Here is a 21,716-nt window from a genome sequence, read left to right on the forward strand (position 1 = left end):
ATGAAATTTTTGCTGGAACCACAGATACAGTTGTCTTTGGCATCCAGAACTGTTTTTAGAGGTGCTGGTGTAGTATTTGCATTGATCAGAGTTTTATACTTTCAGATTGGAGAAGTATTCAAGGAAAATAAAAATTTTCCATCCTCAGATGTGTTCCAGGGCAGGCTGGAGCTCTGAGTGACCTGGCCTAGGGAAAGGTGATCCTGCCCATGGCAGGGGAGTTGGAACTTAATGGTCTTTAAGGTCCCTTCCAACCCAAACCATTCTGTGCATTCTGTTGAAAGCTGTGGATACAAAATCCTCTCTGCAGCTGCATCCTTGTTGAATTTTACCAATAAACAAATGTATTTGTTTCCAATTCTTTTGTTTCCAAAAGGTCAATTGTTGGAATGACTATGTATAACCAAGCAACACAAGAGATTGCAAAGCCTTCAGAGCTGTTGACCAGTGTGAGAGCCTATATGACAGTCCTGCAGTCAATAGAGAATTATGTACAGATCGACATTACACGAGTGTTTAACAACGTTCTGCTTCAACAAACCCAGCATTTAGATAGTCATGGTGAGCCAACCATTACCAGTCTGTACACAAATTGGTAAGTCATGACATGAATGCTTGTTACAAGTTTTTTAGAGTTTTGGGTTTCTTTGTTAATGAAAAATCTAGAATTGGAGAAGTGGAGTTACTTAAATTTACTGAAGTTTCCAACATCACAAGTTTATTTCTCTTAAGTTGAAAGCAGTTTAAGGTTTGCCTGTTGTGAAATTCAGCTTTATAGGGAGGAGATGTAGAGTAAGATACAGACATCTAGTTGAACTATAAAAATAAAACTTTAGTCTGTGGGCTTTGCTGTCCCTTGTCACACAACTATGCTTTATCTGTGTAAGGTGTCCATGACCATGTGTCTTTTCATCTCCAACTCCTTCCCTTTCTGATAAGGTATTTGGAAACTTTGCTACGGCAAGTCAGCAATGGTCACATAGCATATTTCCCAGCCATGAAGGCATTTGTGAATTTGCCTACAGAAAACGAGTTGACTTTTAATGCTGAGGAATATTCTGACATATCAGGTAAACTTTGATATTTCTACTGAATGCTTGTGTGGGATTGTTATTGAATTGCTTCAGTAATTGTTATTGTTAAGTCTTAGAATTATCATTTGTTAACTTTCAGTAGTATTTTAAGTACTTTTTATTCATGCTGCCTCTTGTTTTGCTTCTCTGATTTTTGGTCATATTGGAATTGCTGCATTTAAGCTACACAGGTGGGTATTTGGTGTATCAGTGACTACTGGCTGCTTCAGTTCCATCACCATACAAGTTCCTGTATCTAAAATTCTACTGCAGGGTAAAACATTTCTGCAGTTAAAACACCCTTGCTAGGTACAAACAACTGAAGAAGGAATGTTTGAAGTATAACAGTTTCTTTTATTTCTCAGAAATGAGAGCCCTTTCTGAACTTCTGGGACCATATGGCATGAAGTTCCTCAGTGAAAGTCTGATGTGGCACATCTCGTCACAGGTTGCTGAGCTTAAGGTAAGCTTGGGGAAACTGGTGGGTGGAAAGACAGGTAGTTTTCTTGGCTGTGCTTCTGCTTGCCGTTTTTTTGAAATAACTGCATCAAACAAACTGATCAAGCTGTGAGTTTTACTCTTTTTTTTTGGTAGTTTGTTTGCACGTGTAGTACCTGTGTACCCCACACTCTTCAGCAGCTGAATGGGCAGACTGTGTTAGATTTCTGTGTTAGATACCAAGACTGTTGATTCTCCAAACTAAGCATGAAAATCTGAAATCTATCTTAGACTTATCTAAGTCTTATCTAAGGACTTTCTTTACCATGTGTGTCAGCATCTGTTGTTTCGTCTACATAGATGGGAGACTCAGGTTGTTTTTTTCTTTGATAGCTTTCCTCAATTTTAGGTGTATCTTTCCCTCAACAGTAACCATGTATTATGAATGTCTGTGTTCTGAGAAATAAACCTCATATCTACAGCAACACAGACAAATAATACAGTTGGTGTCATGAAAAAAAACTTGGAAGTACAGGCATATCAAGGAAGGTAATTTCATGTATATTCAAAACAGCAGACAATGACAAGGGACCCAGTCGGTGCCTCTGTAATTAACTGTTCCTGGAAAGAGGTTTTAATAAATTTAATAATATGTACTACTTTCCCAGGATAGTCATCCTATTAAAATGTCACTAATTGGAATAGATTTGCTTTTCATATGACTTTGTCTTTTAGTGTCGTTTCCAAATTTAATTCCAAGTTGTAATCACATCTCTTAATTTTCAGTATATTTAACCACTAATTACAATATGGAGCTTTTTGTAACTATTTCTTCATGCTCTGTTTTTAAAAATGCATATGAATACATCAGCAATCTAAGGAACATTCATTTATTTTTTCCTCAATAATTTATTATTATTAGCAGACCAGGCCTGCTCTAGTTGTGCACTTACTGAGGACTTGTCATACCTCCTCGAAATGAGCACAATTTACATTGGAGCTCTGTATTTTTTTTTAAAAGGAACTTTAAATTGTGTCTGAAATCTCTTATTTTCTGATGCTGCTGAGGGTGACCAGAGCATAATGTAGATCCACATGCGTATGACCACCTATTTGGATGGAAAAAATGAAGTAATAAAATGTTCATTTCCTTGGCTGAGGTGCAGTTGGCTCAGCAAGAGAGTACTGAGAAGCATCTGTGTTTGGGGGAAGAAAGCAAGAAGAGAATAGGATGGGGACTTCATTAAGAGTAGGGTTCAGCATTCTGGCTTTGCTCCCCACAGTGGGACCAGGTGTTGGCTTTATATCTGAAGTTTAAGACTGGGGCAAGGGAGGGGAAGATTGCCTCATTTAAGTGACTATTTGAACTGCATTCCAGCCTGTTCCTTTTAATTCTTAACTAATATACTGGTTATTCTTTGTGAAGCTGAAAGCTTGACTCAGTAATTATGTGCACGGGCTATTGCCCTCAATATTGCCTTCTGGCGAGTTTTGAGGCATTTAAATTAAAATGCCACACATCTGCCAAGTTCTGATACATCTCATGGTTTAAAAATGCCTACCTTGATTTCAGTGCCAACCAGTCTTGCTTTGGCTTTCAGCATAGAAGTACATCCTGTGTGTCAGGTCTGTGTGCACATGTGCACCCATGATCATCATCGAATGGTTTGGGTTGGAAGGGACCTTGAAAGTTCCTGTAGTTGGTTAGTTTGCTGCATTTTGGGTAGCTTCTTTCTTTCCTTGCTTCTCAGGGAGGGTGAGAAGAACGAAAATAGGGACACTGGGTGGATTATGGTGGACTTGAGCTTATGGGAATAGCTTATAGGTCTACATATTTAATGAATGTTAATTTTTCCTGCTGCTTCCTCTGGTAATTAAGATGGATTGGAATGCAAACACTTGAAAAATAAAACTATTAATAACCATTTTGGAATGCCACGCCCAATCCAGCATAGCTTGGTTTCTCCCTCCATCTTTTTTACCTTGATATTGCTTAGTATAAAAAAGCACTAATTGAAATCTTCAAACAAAAGGAAAAATTTTGATGTTCAGAAGCACACAAAAGATCTATGTTTTCTTTGCCATTGGTTGTCCTCTATCTAAAGAAAGATAATCATATTTTCCATTTCTGAAATAGGGTACTATGCACTCAGACTGCAAAAATAGTTTTGGTAAGAATAAACTACCCTCTTGCTTGAAGAGAGTTTAAAAATACTGCTTGGCACACATAAGTTCCTCTATTAGCAAGCATCCTTTTTGGATCTGACATTTTATAGATGGGATTATGCAATCTCTATCATGTAAAACTAAATCTGATACATGTTTAGAGAATGATTTCAGGAAAGTTACTACATTTACCATAATGGTACAAGTTGCGTGTCTGAAAGCTGTTGAAAAATAGAAATAGACACATATTTCCTTTTTTGTTTGGTCAAACTGACCTGAAAACTGCTGCACTTGAGTGTTTCAGGCTAAGGTGTTGGAACTTGAATGAAGGTCTTTGTTTTCATTTTATATTATAATGGAAAAAATTTTCAAGTAAACTGCACCAAGACTGAACAATCTGACTCTTCCATTCTCAATTCCACTTTTCAATTTCACCAACATTAAATTTCAGCATAGCTAGTGAGAGGAGCACCCCAAAAGAATGGATTAGCTTGTGAATTGGCATTTTTATTGATACATATGTACTTTTCTTATGAAAAACTGAATGGCATGAGGAGCTATTGTCTGCTGTTACCGAGTTTCGTTCCTTTGCTTTAGGAAGTAATACACATTGCTCAAAATAAAAATCATGTTGCAAGGGATATCTGATCCTCTGGGTTTTGATTCAGAGCTTCCTTTTGTGTAGAGTATTGCCTGACAGTAATACTGATGTTTTAGCCCCATTATGAACACAGTGGGTGTATCTGTACCCCAGGGGGTTAGTTGCCTTTCTGCTGGACCAAAATATCCCAAATCAGGCATTTACTTAGTTAACATGCCCAGATCTATAGCTGACCTGAATCCTTGCTTCTTCACAGAAACTTGTGGTGGAGAATGTTGAAGTTCTAACACAAATGAGGACCAGCTTCGACAAGCCAGACCAGATGGCAGCGCTCTTTAAAAGATTATCATGTGGGTAACTAGTGAGGTCCTTCTAAACATAGAGTTGGTTTTTATAGTTGTCTTGGTAAAGAAAAGTAGAAAAATTCATTTCTCTCTATTAAGTACACAGAAGCAGCAAAATGTACGTGAGATTGTGTAAACTGATGGATCTTTTCAAACTTTTCTAGTCCTCTCACATGCAGACAAAGTGAGATTTCAGTGTTAATTAGGGCACATAGCAGTGATGAGCTTTGAGCATCTTTTGGGGGATAATAACACATAGTTATAGCAAAAAAAAAAAATTACTATAAACAGACATTTTTGGCCTCAAGAAAGCACTGAACCAGTATTAGCATCCAGCACTGACACCTATGTGTACCAGGTTTCACCATGTGATAGTCTTCTACTGAAAATCCCACTGTGGATTCAGCTATAAAGCCTGCTTTAGCACTGTTTATTTTGGCTCTTTGAAGGAATGCCATTGTTTCAGTACCTTGCTGTTTTCTGTACTTTAAATATTTCCTTATTTGAAGAACTGAGTTTCTAAACATCAGCACCTTGTTCATTGTTCTCTTTTCAGCTGTCGACAGTGTTTTGAAGAGAATGACAATTATTGGTGTTATCTTGTCTTTTCGATCATTGGCACAGGAAGCACTTAGAGATGTAAGGAAAAACGAAATATGTTCTTAATTGTTTTCATTGTATTTAATTTAATGGAATGATAGCAGATTTTTGAAGCTTCACTGTTTAGGAATGCTGCCTCTTAAAAAGTTGACCTGTGGGTAAAATGGCAATACTCAGCCATAACTTTGAACTGCAGGTTGGGGTGGGGGAATCTATTTTTGAGTACTGTTCAGAGAAATGTTCCATTAAGACACCAGGTTTTAGTTTAGAACGTTGCCTCTCAATGTTCTCAATGTCTTTAGTACATTTTAAAAGCTTTTATTTCATTTTGTTTGAAACAGCTTAATTTTGCATTTGTTAGGTTTTAATGTCTTAAAGCCACGAACAAATTCAAATGCAAAAAAGAACTCATTAAAAAGGCAATAAGTCCAGTAAAACAATGGTAGTGTCAAACTGATCATTAACATGGAAAGTCATCTTTCTCATTTTGTATGTGTTTGTGTCTCTTAGGTCTTATCCTACCACATTCCTTTCCTTGTAAGTTCCATTGAGGACTTCAAAGATCACATTCCAAGAGAAACAGATATGAAGGTAATGTTTGGCTGAAAGGGTGATGGACTCATTTTGGAGCTTACTGAAAATATGCAAGGGGCAAGACTTTCATGCTTAGTGTCAAAAATCCAGGCACAAAAAATGCCCTTTTTTTATCCAAGAGCTTAGTAGTTGTGGATCTGCAGCCTCCTAATGTTCTGGGGAAAAAATTACAGCCAACTGAAAGGATAGGCACAAGTCTCTGTCTGCCTGTAATCCCATTTGAGAACTCTCACAGAAAGAATTGAGAGCAAAATTTATCAAGTGTTAAAACATGACTAAGCAGTAAAGGGAAGAATGCAGAGCAGCTTCATGGTGTGAGCACTACAGCTGGTAAAACTGAAATTTTATGTGGTTGGAGCTCTGTGCATGTAAAAACTGCAAGTTTGACTTTGACCTTAAATTGAGAATTCTTGTGAAACCACTGTCTGGGGAAAAAAAAAAAGTTAGCAGCTTAAATAAGGTACTTTGCTTCTGAATGGTAGTATGGTCCTATCCAAAACCTCTTGTTGGCCCATCCTGTGGCTTCTGGACACGGATGCACAGTGGGTGGTTTTTAATCTCTTATTGCAGATTGGAGTGTGTGAAGGATTCCTGCTTCTTAATGGTATTGCAGCAGTTTGATTTGCAGAAAATGTGTGGTGGGATATACATTGCACAACTCTCTAACTTTTTGAGAAACTACTTTTAGAAATCTGCTCTTGAGCAAAGTATCGTTTTTAATGGCCAGAAATATGGTGTTATTCCTGAACTTGAAGTTTACATTTTGCTATTAACCTTGAGGAAAGTAACCAAGTTCTTTGTGAATGAAGATTGCCTAAATAAGAAACATCCTTCTCCTTTTAAAGGTTCAGAGTCTATTATCGTGGGCCTCATTATTCAAAAGACACTGTTTAGCAGTTATATTCTGACTTATTTTCAGACCAAGTTACTGAAATTTCACATACTATTTCATTCCAAAATATAACCACATGCTAATAAATCAACCATGAATATTTGATGTCACAGAAAACATTGCAATTCATACCACAATAGAGGAATTCTGCGGAAATGCCATGGAAAATTAACTTAAAGTGTACAGGCTCATCATAAAAAGTACACTAAAATGATGCAGGTTGCCTTTGCACTTCTCAATAAAAGCCTTTTTAAAGAAAAAATTATTGATCACCAAAGCATCCATTCCACTATTGAACTTGAGGAATCAGCATCCAGAGGAGATGAGAAGGGAAGTTCACTGCTTCCTTTGCTTGATCTTCTCAGAAAGCTGCTTACACCCTCTTGGTATCAAAGGAGTGCTGAAAAATAGGGTGGAATAAAGGCTGCAACAGAAATCATCAAAGACAGTATTTTACCACTGATATTTTTAAGCTGATGATCATTGTAAACATTTCAGTGGATCTCCAGAGATGTTGCTGAACTCATTTGTATCAGCAGATACAAGAGAGCATAGTGCTGGCTGCTGATTTTCTGGAAGTCAGTGGAGTAATTTACACTCACTGGAATGATTGGACGGGAAAAAAAATCCATCACTGGACGGCAAAAAAGAAAGCTGTCTGCTGCTAAATAAAGCCCTGCTGAGCACTGCAGTCTGGCTCTTGCCATGCAGCACCACCTGGTTGCTTCTGCTTCACGTAATATTTGGCTGTTGGTTTTCTCTATCTGCTGCAGCTCTGCTGTGATTGTTAAATCCACCTATTTCGTGTGTTGGTGTGGGTTTTTTCTAGTTAGGAGTGTGTGAAATGAACTGTGAATGCTGTGGAACACTCTCCCATGCTGGTGTTCACGTGGTGCCACCGCACATGTCCCGTCTCGTGGTGCGGCGCGATGCCGCGTGGGCGGGTTGGAGGGTGCACAGCTTGACTGGGGAGTGCTGGAGGACTCTGCGTGGGGAAGAAGCCAAACCAGTGTCATCCTGCCCACAGTGCTTGTTTGGAATACTGGGAGCTCTCACATGTGCTCCCCTGGATCTCTGCCAGAGCTTTGTCTTGCAAACAGCTCGTTGGAAGGGCCAGGACTGTGCTGGGAGCCTGCGAACAGTTCAGCCCTGGGGACAATCAGCAGCTCTGAGCTTTGTCCTGGCCTCCTCACATACAGCAGTGCAACTATAGGCAACAAAGCCTTCTTTTGGGACAATAAGGCAAACTTTGTTTTGCCTTAAATGAAGACATGTCAACAGACAGATCTTCACAAGGCATTGTACAGTGGATTGGGAGAATTGCCCTATTGGGCATATTTCAGGACATAATAACATAGTAATTTCCTATGTACTAAATTTACCAAGCAAAACATAAATAGTTTTAAAGCTGTTTATGAAATGAATACTTGTAATGAAATGTTATTTTTATTTTTCCATCCCTGAAACTTACTATTTGGGATGACTGTCAAAATAAGGATTTCTTCTCCTTTTACTTGAATGTTTTTAATATTAAATTGTTGGGCTGTCTATACAGGCTTTTAGAAACAGGCTGTTATTTGTTCCACAGTGCATGTAGTGACAGGACAAGGCAGAATGGCTTCAAACTGAGAGTAGGCTTAGACTGGATATTAGGAAAAAATTCTTTACTGTGAGGGTGTTGAGGCACCAGGTTGCCCAGAGAAGCTGTGGATGCCCCACCCCTGGCAGTGTTCAAGGCCAGGTTGGAGAGGGTTTGGAGCAACCTGGTCTAGTTGAAGGTGTCCCTGCCCGTGGCAGGGGGTTGGAACAAGATGATCTTTAAGGTCTCTTCCAACTATTTTATGATTCTATGATTCTTTTTAAGCTGTTGGCTGTAAATCAGCCCTTGTCCAGGTGCCAGGCTGGAGCACAAAAATAAGGATAGTCTGCACAATGTTTGCTACGTGCAGCTGCTCAACTATACATGAGAATTTATGGGCAGAGTGTAAAACTTGTCAGATAATAATGGTAGTATGGCACATTGCTAGTGCTTCCTGTAGTCCTTTTTATTTGGTGTAGACCTGTTTTTGCAGAGATTCATCTGAACTATGGTTTCAGAAACTTTGTTAAAATAGTAAATGGAAAGAGAAGAAAACAACTGTGGTGAATGCTTGTTAACGGTAATAAAAGATACATCCCGGGGTAGCATGGAAAATGGAATACATTTCAAGATGTTCTTAGTTCCTCCAAATGTTAGGGGCATGTGGAGTCTAATTCCTTGTGCTTGAAATCTCTGAGCACTGAATCTGTATGAAATTTGAATGCTGTGAGATTTCTGCCTTACTCTGTTTCACCAGGTTGTGGCTTTTCGCTTTTGTTTAAAAACACTGTGTTTGCAGATGTTAGCTGATACTTTGGACCTGGTAGAAAAGATATGTTAGTTCCTTTTGTACATTAAAGAAAGAGCTAATTGGAAGTCAGGGTGTTTTCTTTGGAGCTCATGTAGGAAAGTATACAAGCTTTGTTTGTCTTGACACACAGAAATTACAATCTGGTGCACAAAGTACTGACCCAGCTGCTCAGTGTAGGTTAGAAACAAACAAAATCCAGAGTCTCCCTCTTACTTTTGCCAAATCTCTGAAATTCCTTAGTGCCTCAAACTTTAATGTGAACATTTTAACCATGACACCAAAACTGTGCTTCATCATCTTTACACAAAAGCATTCAGTGTTGTCTTTGTTCTTGCCTCAGGTGGCAATGAATGTATATGAACTGTCATCAGCTGCTGGACTGCCCTGTGAGATTGATCCTGCCTTGGTTGTAGCACTGTCTTCCCAAAAATCAGGTAAGAAGTTCCAATTTAAAAAATACAAATGTAAAAAAAAAAAAAAAAGTGGTAGAGTAAAAAAAAGTAAATATACCCAGGCATCAGAAGTGTTTACAGTGCTGGGGGGAAACCTGTGTATCTTGAGGCCTTTGTATTCCTTCAATGAACTTCATAAATGGCATAAGAGCATGAATTATTTGTGCCTGCTGCCTGCTGATTGTTAGCTTGACAATCTTTTCAAATACACATGAATTGACTTGTTGACCTAGAAAAGGATAACAGGCAGATGCTGAAGGAGTTGAATGGGGAAAACTCCTGCAATTTAATGACAGGGACAACAGGACTGTCTTGTGAACAACTCCAGATCAGTTCTGTTCACAGATCTGTAACAAACCTGTCACCTGAGTAAGCGTTAGGAGTCGAAGTGTCAGCTGAATGTGCTGCATGAATTTCACAACACTGTGTTACCAGCGTGTTATCCAAGTGTTAACATGGAGGGAAAACATGCTAAAATAAACATGTTAATGCTCTAACATGTATAGTGCTTCCTCTTATTTGCTTTAAGGCACTGCTGTCCAAGCTTTTCAGTGTTGTTTATTCTGGCATGTTCAAAAACCTGAATTAAGGCTCCTAAGTGCTTTTTGACACTCCAGCTTTTTTCCCTATCTTACTTACTGAGCATTAATAGTAGTTATTTTGGGAGAGGAAAACACAGATAATTATGAGGGGCATTTCAATATTTGAACTTAAGTGTCAAGCACAATTTCTTTGTGCACCTTAAAAACCCCACAACCCAGTGTTGTTATATGTATATAGAAAGTATGTAATGTATATACAGAAGTATATCCATGTAAAATACCTCGTATCTAAAAGGGCATTTAAAATGGATTATTTTCAAATGGTTAAGCTGAGTGAACAAGAGGGAATTTCTGTATATTCTCATGACTGTTTATGATCTTGTATTTTGATGCTTACCTTTGCAATCTGAAATACTTTGCTTTTAGTAATTCAGCTTGCATAGAGACAAGTTCTGTGTCACCATTGTTGACTTGTTTTAAATTAATCTTATGCTAATGCGTGATGCTGCTGCTATTTTTTGAAAGCACAAGGTTTTGTGGGATTTGGGGTGAGTTCATGGTCACCCTCTGTTCATTTGCCAGAGGGAGAGTGCAGGGGAAGCTCTCCTCACCTCAGAGCGGTAACTGCATTTACACCAGCATGAAAAGGTTACTATTCTGCTCAACAGAATGAAGTCTTAGTAACTAAATGGTTAAAAGCGAGAGGGTGGCACTGGCTTCCCTTTGTTCTCATAGATATCAGACTGGACATTTTGCAGCTCCACCCTGTGTCTTTTGGCACAACTGACATCATATTCGTCCTTCCACAACACAAACGTTGTCTTTGTTAGTTTTGGGTTTAAATTTCGGTTGGGTTGAACATTTTACATTCTAATCTACCTGCAACTGAAAGGATATATTTCAAGGTGACTTCTTTAATGACAGAACTTCCTTATTTTTGTTTTTAGAAAACATTAGTCCAGAAGAAGAATATAAAATTGCTTGCCTGCTCATGGTCTTCGTGGCTGTCTCCTTGCCGACTCTGGCTAGTAATGTGATGTCTCAGTATAGCCCTGCCATCGAAGGTAATGTGGGGTCACCTCAATATTTGCTGTGAATGCTCTCCTCACAATAGTCCTGGTAGCCTCTTGAATCCATTTGCTTTCAATGTTTCATTACGTTTTATAGTAAACAAAACTTAAAGATCAGTTAGCCCTCATCCAGGCAAGCTCTTCTGAAAGTACTTTAAATAGCATTTATTTAACTCTTGTTTGAGATAACTTTCTGTGAAAAAGCAGTTTTGTGCTTGAAATTTTCAGAACAGTTTGGATACTGTAGGGGGCAATCTTGTCCTAGCATGTGGAATTGCTGGAGCACACAGTCTGCATTAACTAGTGTGAGACTTATTATGTAATAATATAGTCTCTGTAGTCTAAGTATAATATTTTAGTAATCTTTACTCTGGCTTTGGGCCAGTCAAACAAGGTGTCTTTTCTATATTTAATATGCTGTTCATATGACCAAGCATAAAGTTTTGAAAACAGAATCTGGAAGGTGTAAGCTGTGAACAGATTTCCCACACAGTAGTTCAGCTTTCTTATTTAAAAAAATAATCTTTGCCTCAAGGAAATTCTTTGCATGTAATCCACAAAAAAGTTCTCTTTATCACAAAATTAAATTTAAAAAACACTGACAAACTGTTCCAACACATATAAAAGTCACCTTTCAGCTGTCCAAGCTATTTCCTTTGTGATGTGTAGCATGACTCACACAAAAGACCATGTTTATTCTGCATCCATTTACTGGGTGCAGCATGTTTTCTCCAATTATTTTTTCAAGTTGCATTATTTTTAATCTGCTCAAAATTGTAACTCACCAAGTAATTGTAAACTGACTTCTGAAAGTTCAAAGTACCAGGAAAATACCAAAAATTCTGCAAGTTTTCTGTATCATCTAGTGTGGTATGCAAATCACATTTTTTGACAGACCCAAGATTGTTGTTTTAAATGGGGTTAATCAGCCTTTTGTTCAGTTTTGAGAGATTAGGGATCTGTTAACCCAAGTTTCATTTTAAAAAGACAGTGTAACCTTTTCCAGTTGTGAAAAAGTTGGATAAATCCGATGAAATGAGTAGAACTTGAACATGGATTTGAAAAGTTACAAGTTTTCAAGTTAACAGCTTTTCCTGATGAAGGGGAAGAACAATCTGTAACCTGCAGGGTTGTTCCATGTTATCTGCACTCCTGCATTATTTCTACTGATCTTTGCAAGCTTTTTCCCAGCCATGATGCCTGAATGAAAATCTCAGAATTTAGGGAGGAGCAGGGAATATCTAATGTGACTTGGTGAGGGGCACAGGTAGAAACTTGCCAGTTGAAGGACAATCAGACTGACTCTCTACTCGGTTGAAATGAACTTGCTGATGTGTGTAAGACCACGTCTTATATATTCCTTGCTTATAGTTCTGTTAAAAAAAATCCTCTGGAAGGATTTTCTGCTACCAGTTTGTCCTTTGAAAGCATCTTACCTTGAAAACATCAAAGCCTGTATGGCTTGCTGGGGGGGGGTAGTTTTTACTGGTAATTATATTTTCACCTTTACCCCTCTCTGCAAATTTATTTCTAAGAACATGAATCAGGCTAGCTACAGATTTTCCAGCAGGGTAGAGGTCATGCAGGTTTGCCCTCTTCAAACTCCCTCTTCCCAAGACCCTCTTAGTCCTCAGGTTCTTAGCAGGCTGAAACAACAGACAGTTCTTATCTTCTGCTTGTTTTGTATCATGCAGCTTAAATACTCCAGTTTACGTGGGCTCCTTTACATTAAATAACTCTTAACACTAAGTCAGACAAAGCCTTGTGAGTTCTTAAAGTAAGTCCAGTTAATAAGATGGCATGAAAGAAAGTGTGACTGGAGAGAAGTTACATCTAGAACTCAGACAAGCCTGCGTTAGGAGTTGGTACTGATTTTGTGAGACGTGGCCTCAGCGTTGCGTAATTCTTTACTGAGTGGGTTCTTTTATTGAGAGGAAAAGAGTCTGGCAAGAGGAATACAGAAAAAATGTTCACTCCACAAAAATAACCGAACAAACAGAATAGACCTTGTCATTCCTGCCTTCCTTGCATAATACTACTTCTTCTTGTGTTCTACCCTTATTGTAGAACATCTGGCTTGAAACAATATAAATGCTATTTCCAGAATGTGAACTGAATAAATGCTGCTTTTTATGAAGTAAATTCCCGGGACAAATCCTGAATTTATCCATCAACAAGTCACAGATTTGAAGGAGTTTCAGGTTTCTAATCTGGCAAGAGCTATCTCCCAAATACAGACAGCGCTTGGACAGCTGTAGCATTGTCTGCATTCCCTCTGCCTTCAAGATCAAGTCTGTTTCCTCCACTCGTTCCAGATAAAGGCTCAAACACTAACAGACCTTTACTTTTGCTCCCAGTAAGGAATCTGAACTGCTAATCAAATACCAGGCTAGAGGGCTAGTTTGTCAGCCAGAGGCTGGAGTAGGACACTAGTCTGCAAGAGCCACAGCCTTTTCTAAATACTTGAAATCTGTTGTAGGTTGGAAGACAACAGTTCCTCTTCTGAATTCCCTGGCTGATGCTTTTTCTACAGCCAGATACATGAAGTCACTTAAAAAAAACCAAAAACAAAACCAAACCAGTCTCTTAAAAAACAAATACAAATTTAAATCAGAATTAAGCAGAACAGATGTTCCTGACTAATGCTCACATAAAAATAAGAAACAGAGTAGGAGTATCAATTTTTGGGGTGTGCTGGTGCGGATCCACAGGGGTCATCATTGGGACCTACTAGTTAACATACCCATATACCAGCCTGGATGGGGGGCTGAAGAGTGAGATGAGAAAATTTTCATATCATGGAAAGTTATTGAGGGTATTAGAGGAGTGAAAAGCTGCAGAAACTTACTACGATACTGAGTAAATTTGGCAATGAAATGACAGATGTAATTAATTTGAAGTAGTTTCATAGTGATATGCATGGGGAGAAAATGGATTTTTCTCATGTGGAGTGATGGGGTCCAGCTGACCTTGCCATTCAAGCATGGAAATTGGAGTTATGATAAATGACTGAATGAAAAAATTAGCTCAGTGCTCAACAATGGTCAAAAAGAATTGGTGAGAGTCAGCAGTGTTTGCATGCTTGAGTACTTGTTAACCCCTTCAAAGACCACTCCTTTTCATATGCTAGCACTTCCCCAAGATACTTGCCCAAGTGTCTGTTAATTTTGTTGTAAAGTGGTAGATTTTACTTAATTTGCCTAGAAGAGACTGCAGGCTTACTGAGGAGCAGTTCATCTGCTCTCCTTGAAAACTGGTGTCATGTAATCACCTTCCAGGGCTCTGAAGCCTGGGTGAATTTTAGGCAAGATGTTCTGGATGGCAATTAGCAATTCAACAGTTTTGCTCTTGATTGCCTTTGGATGTCTTGGGAAAATACTGTCCGGGCACGAGGACTTCTTCATTTACATGGAGGACTTCTTCATTTATATTCTTTTGTGATATTTTCCAAAGAATTACTGTCATTTTCAAACACGGTGCTGAGGTAATTTGCCTTATGTTTTTGTTCAGGGCATTGCAACAACATTCATTGCTTGGCAAAAGCTATCAACCAGATTGCTGCAGCTTTATTTACCATCCACAAGGGAAGCATTGAAGACCGTCTCAAAGAATTTTTGGCTGTATGTATAACTTTACTTCTGATTGTTCAAATGTACTATTGGTTTGGGGTGCAGTGCAGTTGATTTGATAGAAATCTGCTTTTGTTGCACAAGAGAGAAGCACGTTGTTAATACAAGTCTATGCACAGATTTAATTTAGCAGTAGTTCTTACAGCCAGCTGTGTGTGATGTTGGAAAGCAACAGGAGCAAATCACTACAAGTGTCATATATTTTTTTTTTCAGTACAGTCTTTACTATTTTAGCACATACCACCTCTCACATTGTGTGGCCCATAACTGGGAAAAGGCCTGTGCAATGCATACAAAATCAGGATTCTGTCTAGCAGACTTTTTCCCCTGAAGTTGGACACTTCAGTTACCTTCTTTGGAAAAGTAAAATAAACTCCAGAATGGCTCTTGTGCTGCACCTTTTGACTTGCCTGCCCTTCTTAAACATGAACTGCCTGGTTAGCAGCACCTTACAGAGCTAGTTGGGAAGAACAATTTTTTCTTGCTTCATTTTAAGTTGAAGATCAAAGCTGCTGAAATCCTTAGTGATGCTTGGGGAAAAAAACCAGAAGCCCTTAGGTGATGGTGATGTGTTTTAAATACATTTTGGTGTGCTGCTTGAGCAGAAATAGAATTGTTCAAGTGGCTCTTCATTAGCCAATACTTGAAGGAAACTAGAGGTTAAAACAGCAGCTGCACTTAAATTTTTAAAAATTGCTACCGATTTTGAGTGGTTCTTGATTTTTTTTTGTTTGTTTGGCACTGAAATAGGGCAAAAATACCCCCCCTTATTTTATGTAACCTTCTGTAACTAGAAGTTCACAGAAACAATTTTTCTTTTTCTTTTTTCCTTAAAAGAATTTTTCACTTCTGGAAATTCATTGCATTTTGTAAAACAGGAAAAAAACCCTATGGCCATTGACCTTGTCTAGTGCAACTAACTGGCTGTAAAAGATTAAAGAGAAATGGTTGTATCAAGTTGCATACATTTGACAAGTGAAGGAAACCAGTATAGTTTCATGTGATAAAAACACTTTTGGTCTGAGGTTTGCATTTTTTCACTGTTCATGGACTGCTTTCAGACCACTGCTTTCACTGCACAGACCATGACTTGATAGTTAGATATTTTGTTAGTCTTTCTTTCCTTGCACCTTTTATGTGTCACTTGCTGTTAGTCTGAAAGAAACACTTTTCTCTCGAGGAAAAAAAATATATTGCTGGAGATGATCTGCTTTCCTGTCCAAGTTAATTAAATATGGAAGGAACTTAGGAGGCTATTTAATGCTGATGAGTATGTGCTAAGCATCTTTTGAAGTGTCTATATTGACTTCATATTGCAAATTGATTCGTGACAGAATGTGTTCGAGAGGAATATTGATTTAGATTTTTAAACTTAGCGCTCTAATTTAAATTCTTTTCCGGTAAACATGTGGTTTAGGCACGTTGCCAGTTCGTGGTGTGAGGGCATAAATGATGATTGTACATCTGAAAGTTGGAAGGTTGTTTTTTTGTTTTTGTTTTTTCAAATTTCTGTAAGGTATGAAGACATGAAGTATCAAGGCATCTGTAAATTAAGTACTTTACTGGTTTCTGTGATCCTGAGCTAGTGAATACTTAAGTGCATGTTAGAAGTTTCTAGGATGTCTTCTACAGCTGGGAAAATAGGTTGCTCGTGGTTTGATGAAATATTGCTCATTTACAGTTAGGATGACATTTCTTTAATGCTTAGGCATTAAAATTTAGCTTTTCCTTCTATTGCAAAATGGCTACAATTTCAAGCAATTACAACTTCAATCACTTTAAATCTCACAAAAATGCAGTAAGTTGATATGTATATTGGAAATATACAATTGGAAATGCATATATTGGAAAGGACAGAGGAGTCAGATCTTGATCCCGTGGGAGTTCTGTCATTAATTTCAGTAGACTTTATAATTGTCAGCCAAAAAGTTCTCTGCAATAAACTAATTTATTTTTTGTATTTTGTATTGAAATAGCACGTATCACTACTAGGAATAAACAAATATGGCTCACTGAGACTAAAGCCCAGCGGTTCACGTGCTCAGGATTCCTTTCCTTTGTCATTATTAGTACAACTCAGAGTCCCTTGGCTGTGTGTAACAAAATAGCAGAAGCCCATCAATGCATTGATTGATTTATTGCTTTGAAATACTCCTTTTACGTAGCTTGCATCGTCCAGTCTGCTGAAGATCGGCCAGGAGACAGACAAAACTACTACAAGGAACAGAGAATCTGTTTACCTCCTACTAGACATGGTGAGCATTTGTGTGTTCTATTTGTGCTACCAAGTTGAGGAACAGGCTTCCCGTGGCATCGTTCAGCCAGGGGTTTTTGGGTGGTGTCACCTTGGGCGTTGCAGCTCGCAGACCAGTGGAAATCATTTCTCATGTCCTTCTTCCTGGCATTTCAAGGTTCAGGAGTTGGTTTTTTTTCATTCCTCCAAACACATGGCACACATTTTTGCCATTGTCCTTTGTCCCCTAGAACATTGTATCATGTTTGGATCATTGTCGTCGTTCACTTTGTACCTACAGTACTAAACCTAAATTTCACATTAAAGAGCCCGTGTTCAGAGTATGTGGGAGAAAATCTTCTCTGCTCAAAGGTTTCCTTTCAGTATTCTGTATCTTTTGGAAGATGACTGCATCTAGGAAAGCTAAATACAAGCAGTGAGTTGATAACAGTGTTTCTCCCCTGCATTTAAACTTTGTGCTCTTTGTTTTTGCCTCGAAATACGTGGGTGGTTACTGCAGGCCAGAAGTATCTACTTCAGAAGAGATTATCAGCAGCAAGCAGTAAAAGGTGTTCTGCAAAACCCTGTGTTTCTGGTGTTTTTCAGATTGTGCAGGAGTCTCCCTTCCTGACAATGGATCTCTTGGAGTCTTGTTTCCCTTACGTCTTGCTGAGAAATGCATACCATGCTGTCTACAAACAAAGTGTCACATCCTCTGCCTAAGTATCTACTTACTGGAGATAAGACATAGCACGCATCTATGTGGCCTCAGTTTTATCTGTAAACTGTGGAGCTATTTTACTTTATGGCCTGATGAACAGTTTTGTGAATTATAAACTTTTTCCATAAAGTTGTATTCCTGATCAGTGGTTTCTTAATATGGTTGTACTACAATATAAGCTTGGTTGATTTTAGGTTGCACATTCATGGAAAATCTTTTTTCTGATTTCTTTCTTTTTTTTTTTTTTTTTTAACTTTAGAACATCAGTTATGTTTTAAAAATACTACTTCTGCTATATGTTTTTTGATATTGATCATGTAAAACAAAAACTGCTTGTTTATTTCCCAGAAGAAAAATGTATTTAGTGATTATTTTAGATAGTGTAGCTTTCATCTGTGTGTAAATTATTTCATATAGGGAGAGTTATAATCTTGTACCTATTGTTCTTATTGAAAACAAATATTGGATGTGCATTTCTGTGAAGTAATTACAGCATTTCTAGTTTTATTTTGAAACGTTCACCGATCTATGTACTATGACACTATCTAACATTAAAAAAATGTTCTAGGACTGCTTATCCTGCAGACAGCGATCCTCTCCCGATACTCTTAAACCAACAGCAAGTGGTGGTGTTTGTATAAAGCATAGTGGAAATTTTTTTTAAACTAACTTCTGTGGTGCCCTGTTGGCATTAACACTACCATTGTACCCTGCTGTATAATAAACATTCTTACACATTTATCACATGTTGATAACATGTTAGTCCTTAACCACTTTTTATATGTTTTAAATTTTTGAAATTCAAGTGTACCTTCCATAACATACAATAAACACTAGACTGTATTATCCGTAGGTGAATTATTTTTAATATAAATGTTATCCTAGTATTTTAAGCTTAAACTGTGCTGTTGTGCATTGATTTACATCTCACAGTTCATTAAATATCAATCCTTAGAGCTTTTATGTGAAGACTTCTTTTAATCCTTCACCTTTTGGCTTCTGCGATAGTGCATCTTGTAAAAAGTTGGAAGAAGGAATTAAAAACAATGTAAAAAGTTTCAGTTTAGTGCCATTATCCTTTAAACCTTACTTTTACATAATGAAGCGAGGGAAGCATTTATATAGTCGGTAGCGATGCCAGTCGTACCCATAGAAATGTGTATTGTTAAAGCAGAAAACTTGAAATAATCCCGGAATCCTAACGTTGCTAAAGCCCTAACATCAGGCATGACTGAGACAGATGTATAATAGGCCTTTCTTTTTTTTTTTTTTTTTTTATCAGTCGTGCAAATTGGCCTGCAGGATGGCATGGGCTCATTTCGCCTGAAGGCTGACCAGATGGTTGTGCTCTGTAATCCCCAGCATATAAAAGCTGTGTGTTCCTCAACAGGCTCTGGACATTGTATAGAGCCCCTGTTCTTGGTGCAACTTCTGTGCATGCTGGTAACTTTTTCTATTATGAAAGAGCTGTTGTGTGCTCAGTTACAATAGCTTCCTCTGTCCAGAGGAAAAAAGTACTGGAATAAAATTGTCCTAAGGAAGTAAGACAGTACATCTATATTTTTCCTAATTACGCATTTTATGTTATAACCATGGAACTGTTTTTAAATTGATAATTTAGTAGCATAATGAATAAGTTTGTTCATAAAGAAATTAGGTTGAATGCAAGACTTAGCAGTTCTATTCTGTAATATTTATAATCTAATACATTCAAATGTCCTGATTTCAATTAAAATTTTGACTGTAATGTAGCCTTTTGTGGAAAAACAATGCCTATTTTCAAGATGGATTCTTGAAAAACTCAAGTTTAAGAAATAACCTATTTTGTGTCTTTAATCTTTTTAAGTACAGAGTGATTCCATGTGTCTGTTTACCTGTCGGATTTCCACTGTCTGAGGTGTTACTGAACCAAGCCTAGAACATAAAAATCACTGATAAAATAGGTACTGAGTATCTCTGCAGGAAGCTGCTTCGGACACAACTGGATTAGATTTAGTCCTGAGCCTTTTAGACTCGGTAGTTCCTGTGGGACCCTTTACATATGTGGGTGTCTGGCACAGACACCTCTGAGGTGATGCCTTTTTAACTGCCCTTCCTGCAGGAACCTGGGCAGGCTCAGAACCAAACCGAGGAACGGGAAGGTTGGGGGAGAATCCCGGACTCATCCACGTGTCCGTTGGGCTTGGGGTGGGGTGGGAGGGTGTCCTTGCTTCGTTCTTGCTGTATTTCTGTTGTTTCTGGTTTCAGCTGAGGGATTGCAGCGCTATTTAGGGCTCAGCCTGCTGGTGGAAGGCAGAGCACATCAAGCACAGTCCCCAAGGCAACCTGTGTCCATGCACTGCACAAACTGTCCTAAGCCTGGGAAACCAAATTTGGTGGGGGAGAAGGTAGAGAAGGAATCCTTCATCTGGAGCCTGCAACACCATGTCCACAGCTCAGTAAGTTCAGCTGTTGCCATTGTATGTCGAGTCATCTCAGGTGGCCTTTTGTGCATTTCCAGCTGTGTTTGTAATTCCTGGAGCCTGAAGCACAGACGGCTGGGCTGAGCTCGTCCCATATGGAGTCAGTTTGGATCAAATGTCTGATCCGTGGGGGAGGGCTCTATCACATGTGAGAGTGTGGAAGAAGAATGTCCCGTTGCTGCCCAGAAAACTATTTTTATAGTTAAAAAAGATGTCTGTCGAGACAAAATATTACCATTGAAAAAAAGGGCTACTTTTAAACCTTTTTTGCTGTAACAATTTGTTTCCTATAAAGGAAAAGGAATTGGTAACCAAACTTGACACTTGGACTATACTAGTTTTGATGCACTGATGGGATTCTTTCTCCCTGGAAAATTTTGAAACAAGGCTGACGATTTGAGGGAAGATATGAGCCTTCTCCAGCAGGTCATCATGGGCTTGTATGACTTCAGAGCTTATTCATTCCAGATTCAAGAATTCTGGACCATATGCCTTGTGTCCAAACTGTATTTTTGCCAAAAGTTTCCCTGGTCCTGGGATTCAGCTTTGTAATTTCATACTGAAGAGCGAACCTTCCGTTATTTACCAGTAACTTATAAATTCTGTAAGTTCAAGTGTGTCTGAACTAATTCTGTAACATTTTATTGGTGAATTGTTCCCTCGAGCTGAATCAAACTCAAAGCTAGGCTTTTGGGTGTAGCAAATTAACCTGTTGAATCAGTAAAAGGTGTTTTTAGACATAGGCTTCAGATTGTTCTCATGTTCTAATTCAGGTGTCTTTTACTGCTGTAATGCATTTTGGATACTATAGAAGTAATTAATTTATTGCAGTTGTATTCTCTACTAAACTGGACTGATGAATTAAGGACTGAAAGAATGCAGAAAAACTCCTTCCATTTCAATCCTTGTGGCTTTTTCAAGGCTGAAACGTGGACATGGTTGGCAGACCTCGATTTGGTTAAATGACATTTGATTTGGTTTCATGGATGAGAACCACTGTTTTCAGCGTTGTCAAATAACCAGTTTTCAGAAATAATAGCGTTCTTCCTATGTTTTTTTTAAGTAGAATTTTTGAATCATCTTTATGGTAAAGGTAAATCTTCCCCTAAAATGGCAGAACCTTTTTTACTTGAATTGACTTTTTGCTATTTGTCATGTTACAAAGTCTGTAAATATTTGTACCCACTCATAACAAAATCAAAATGTCCCCCTGACCTGTATCCAAAAACATATTCATTTGCTATTAGTCATGCTTTTTCTAGCACTCCTGGGTCAAAACGACCTGTTCACTGGATGTAGTGTCAGTGTGTCTTACATAACTCAGGGAGAGAAACTGGGAGTGTTAAAATCAGAATGAGAAGCGCATGTTGAGCTTCACGTGAGGTGACGGTGTTGGGATGGTTTCTTGGGCAGGCTCTCAGGCTGTTGCCTTGCTCATGGTCATAGTAATCTTACAGAATGCCTTCTCACAAAAACAAAGGTAAATAATAAAAAACTAGACTGGCACCT

At 38.3% G+C, this 21,716-nt stretch overlaps 1 protein-coding gene across 4 annotated transcripts in view; it reads left to right on the forward strand.

Annotated features, from left to right (window-relative positions):
- Nucleotides 1-18,806, forward strand: part of NCKAP1 (NCK associated protein 1) — a 58,822-nt gene extending 40,016 nt beyond the window's left edge. For all 4 annotated transcript variants that reach the window (XM_050339293.1, XM_050339294.1, XM_050339296.1 and 1 more), the window contains 11 exons: nt 377-595; nt 940-1,070; nt 1,439-1,536; nt 4,535-4,628; nt 5,179-5,261; nt 5,733-5,813; nt 9,439-9,532; nt 11,040-11,156; nt 14,673-14,782; nt 16,957-17,046; nt 17,631-18,806. In XM_050339293.1, coding sequence (XP_050195250.1) covers nt 377-595; nt 940-1,070; nt 1,439-1,536; nt 4,535-4,628; nt 5,179-5,261; nt 5,733-5,813; nt 9,439-9,532; nt 11,040-11,156; nt 14,673-14,782; nt 16,957-17,046; nt 17,631-17,747 — 1,234 coding nt within the window. In that variant the 3' untranslated portion in view covers nt 17,748-18,806. The remainder of the gene's footprint in view (nt 1-376; nt 596-939; nt 1,071-1,438; nt 1,537-4,534; nt 4,629-5,178; nt 5,262-5,732; nt 5,814-9,438; nt 9,533-11,039; nt 11,157-14,672; nt 14,783-16,956; nt 17,047-17,630) is intronic.
- The last annotated feature ends 2,910 nt before the right edge of the window (nt 18,807-21,716 follow it).

This window comes from Myiozetetes cayanensis, unplaced genomic scaffold, assembly GCF_022539395.1.
Source record: "Myiozetetes cayanensis isolate MyiCay16 unplaced genomic scaffold, myiCay2020 scf9, whole genome shotgun sequence".
NCBI classification, from domain to species: Eukaryota; Metazoa; Chordata; class Aves; order Passeriformes; family Tyrannidae; genus Myiozetetes; species Myiozetetes cayanensis.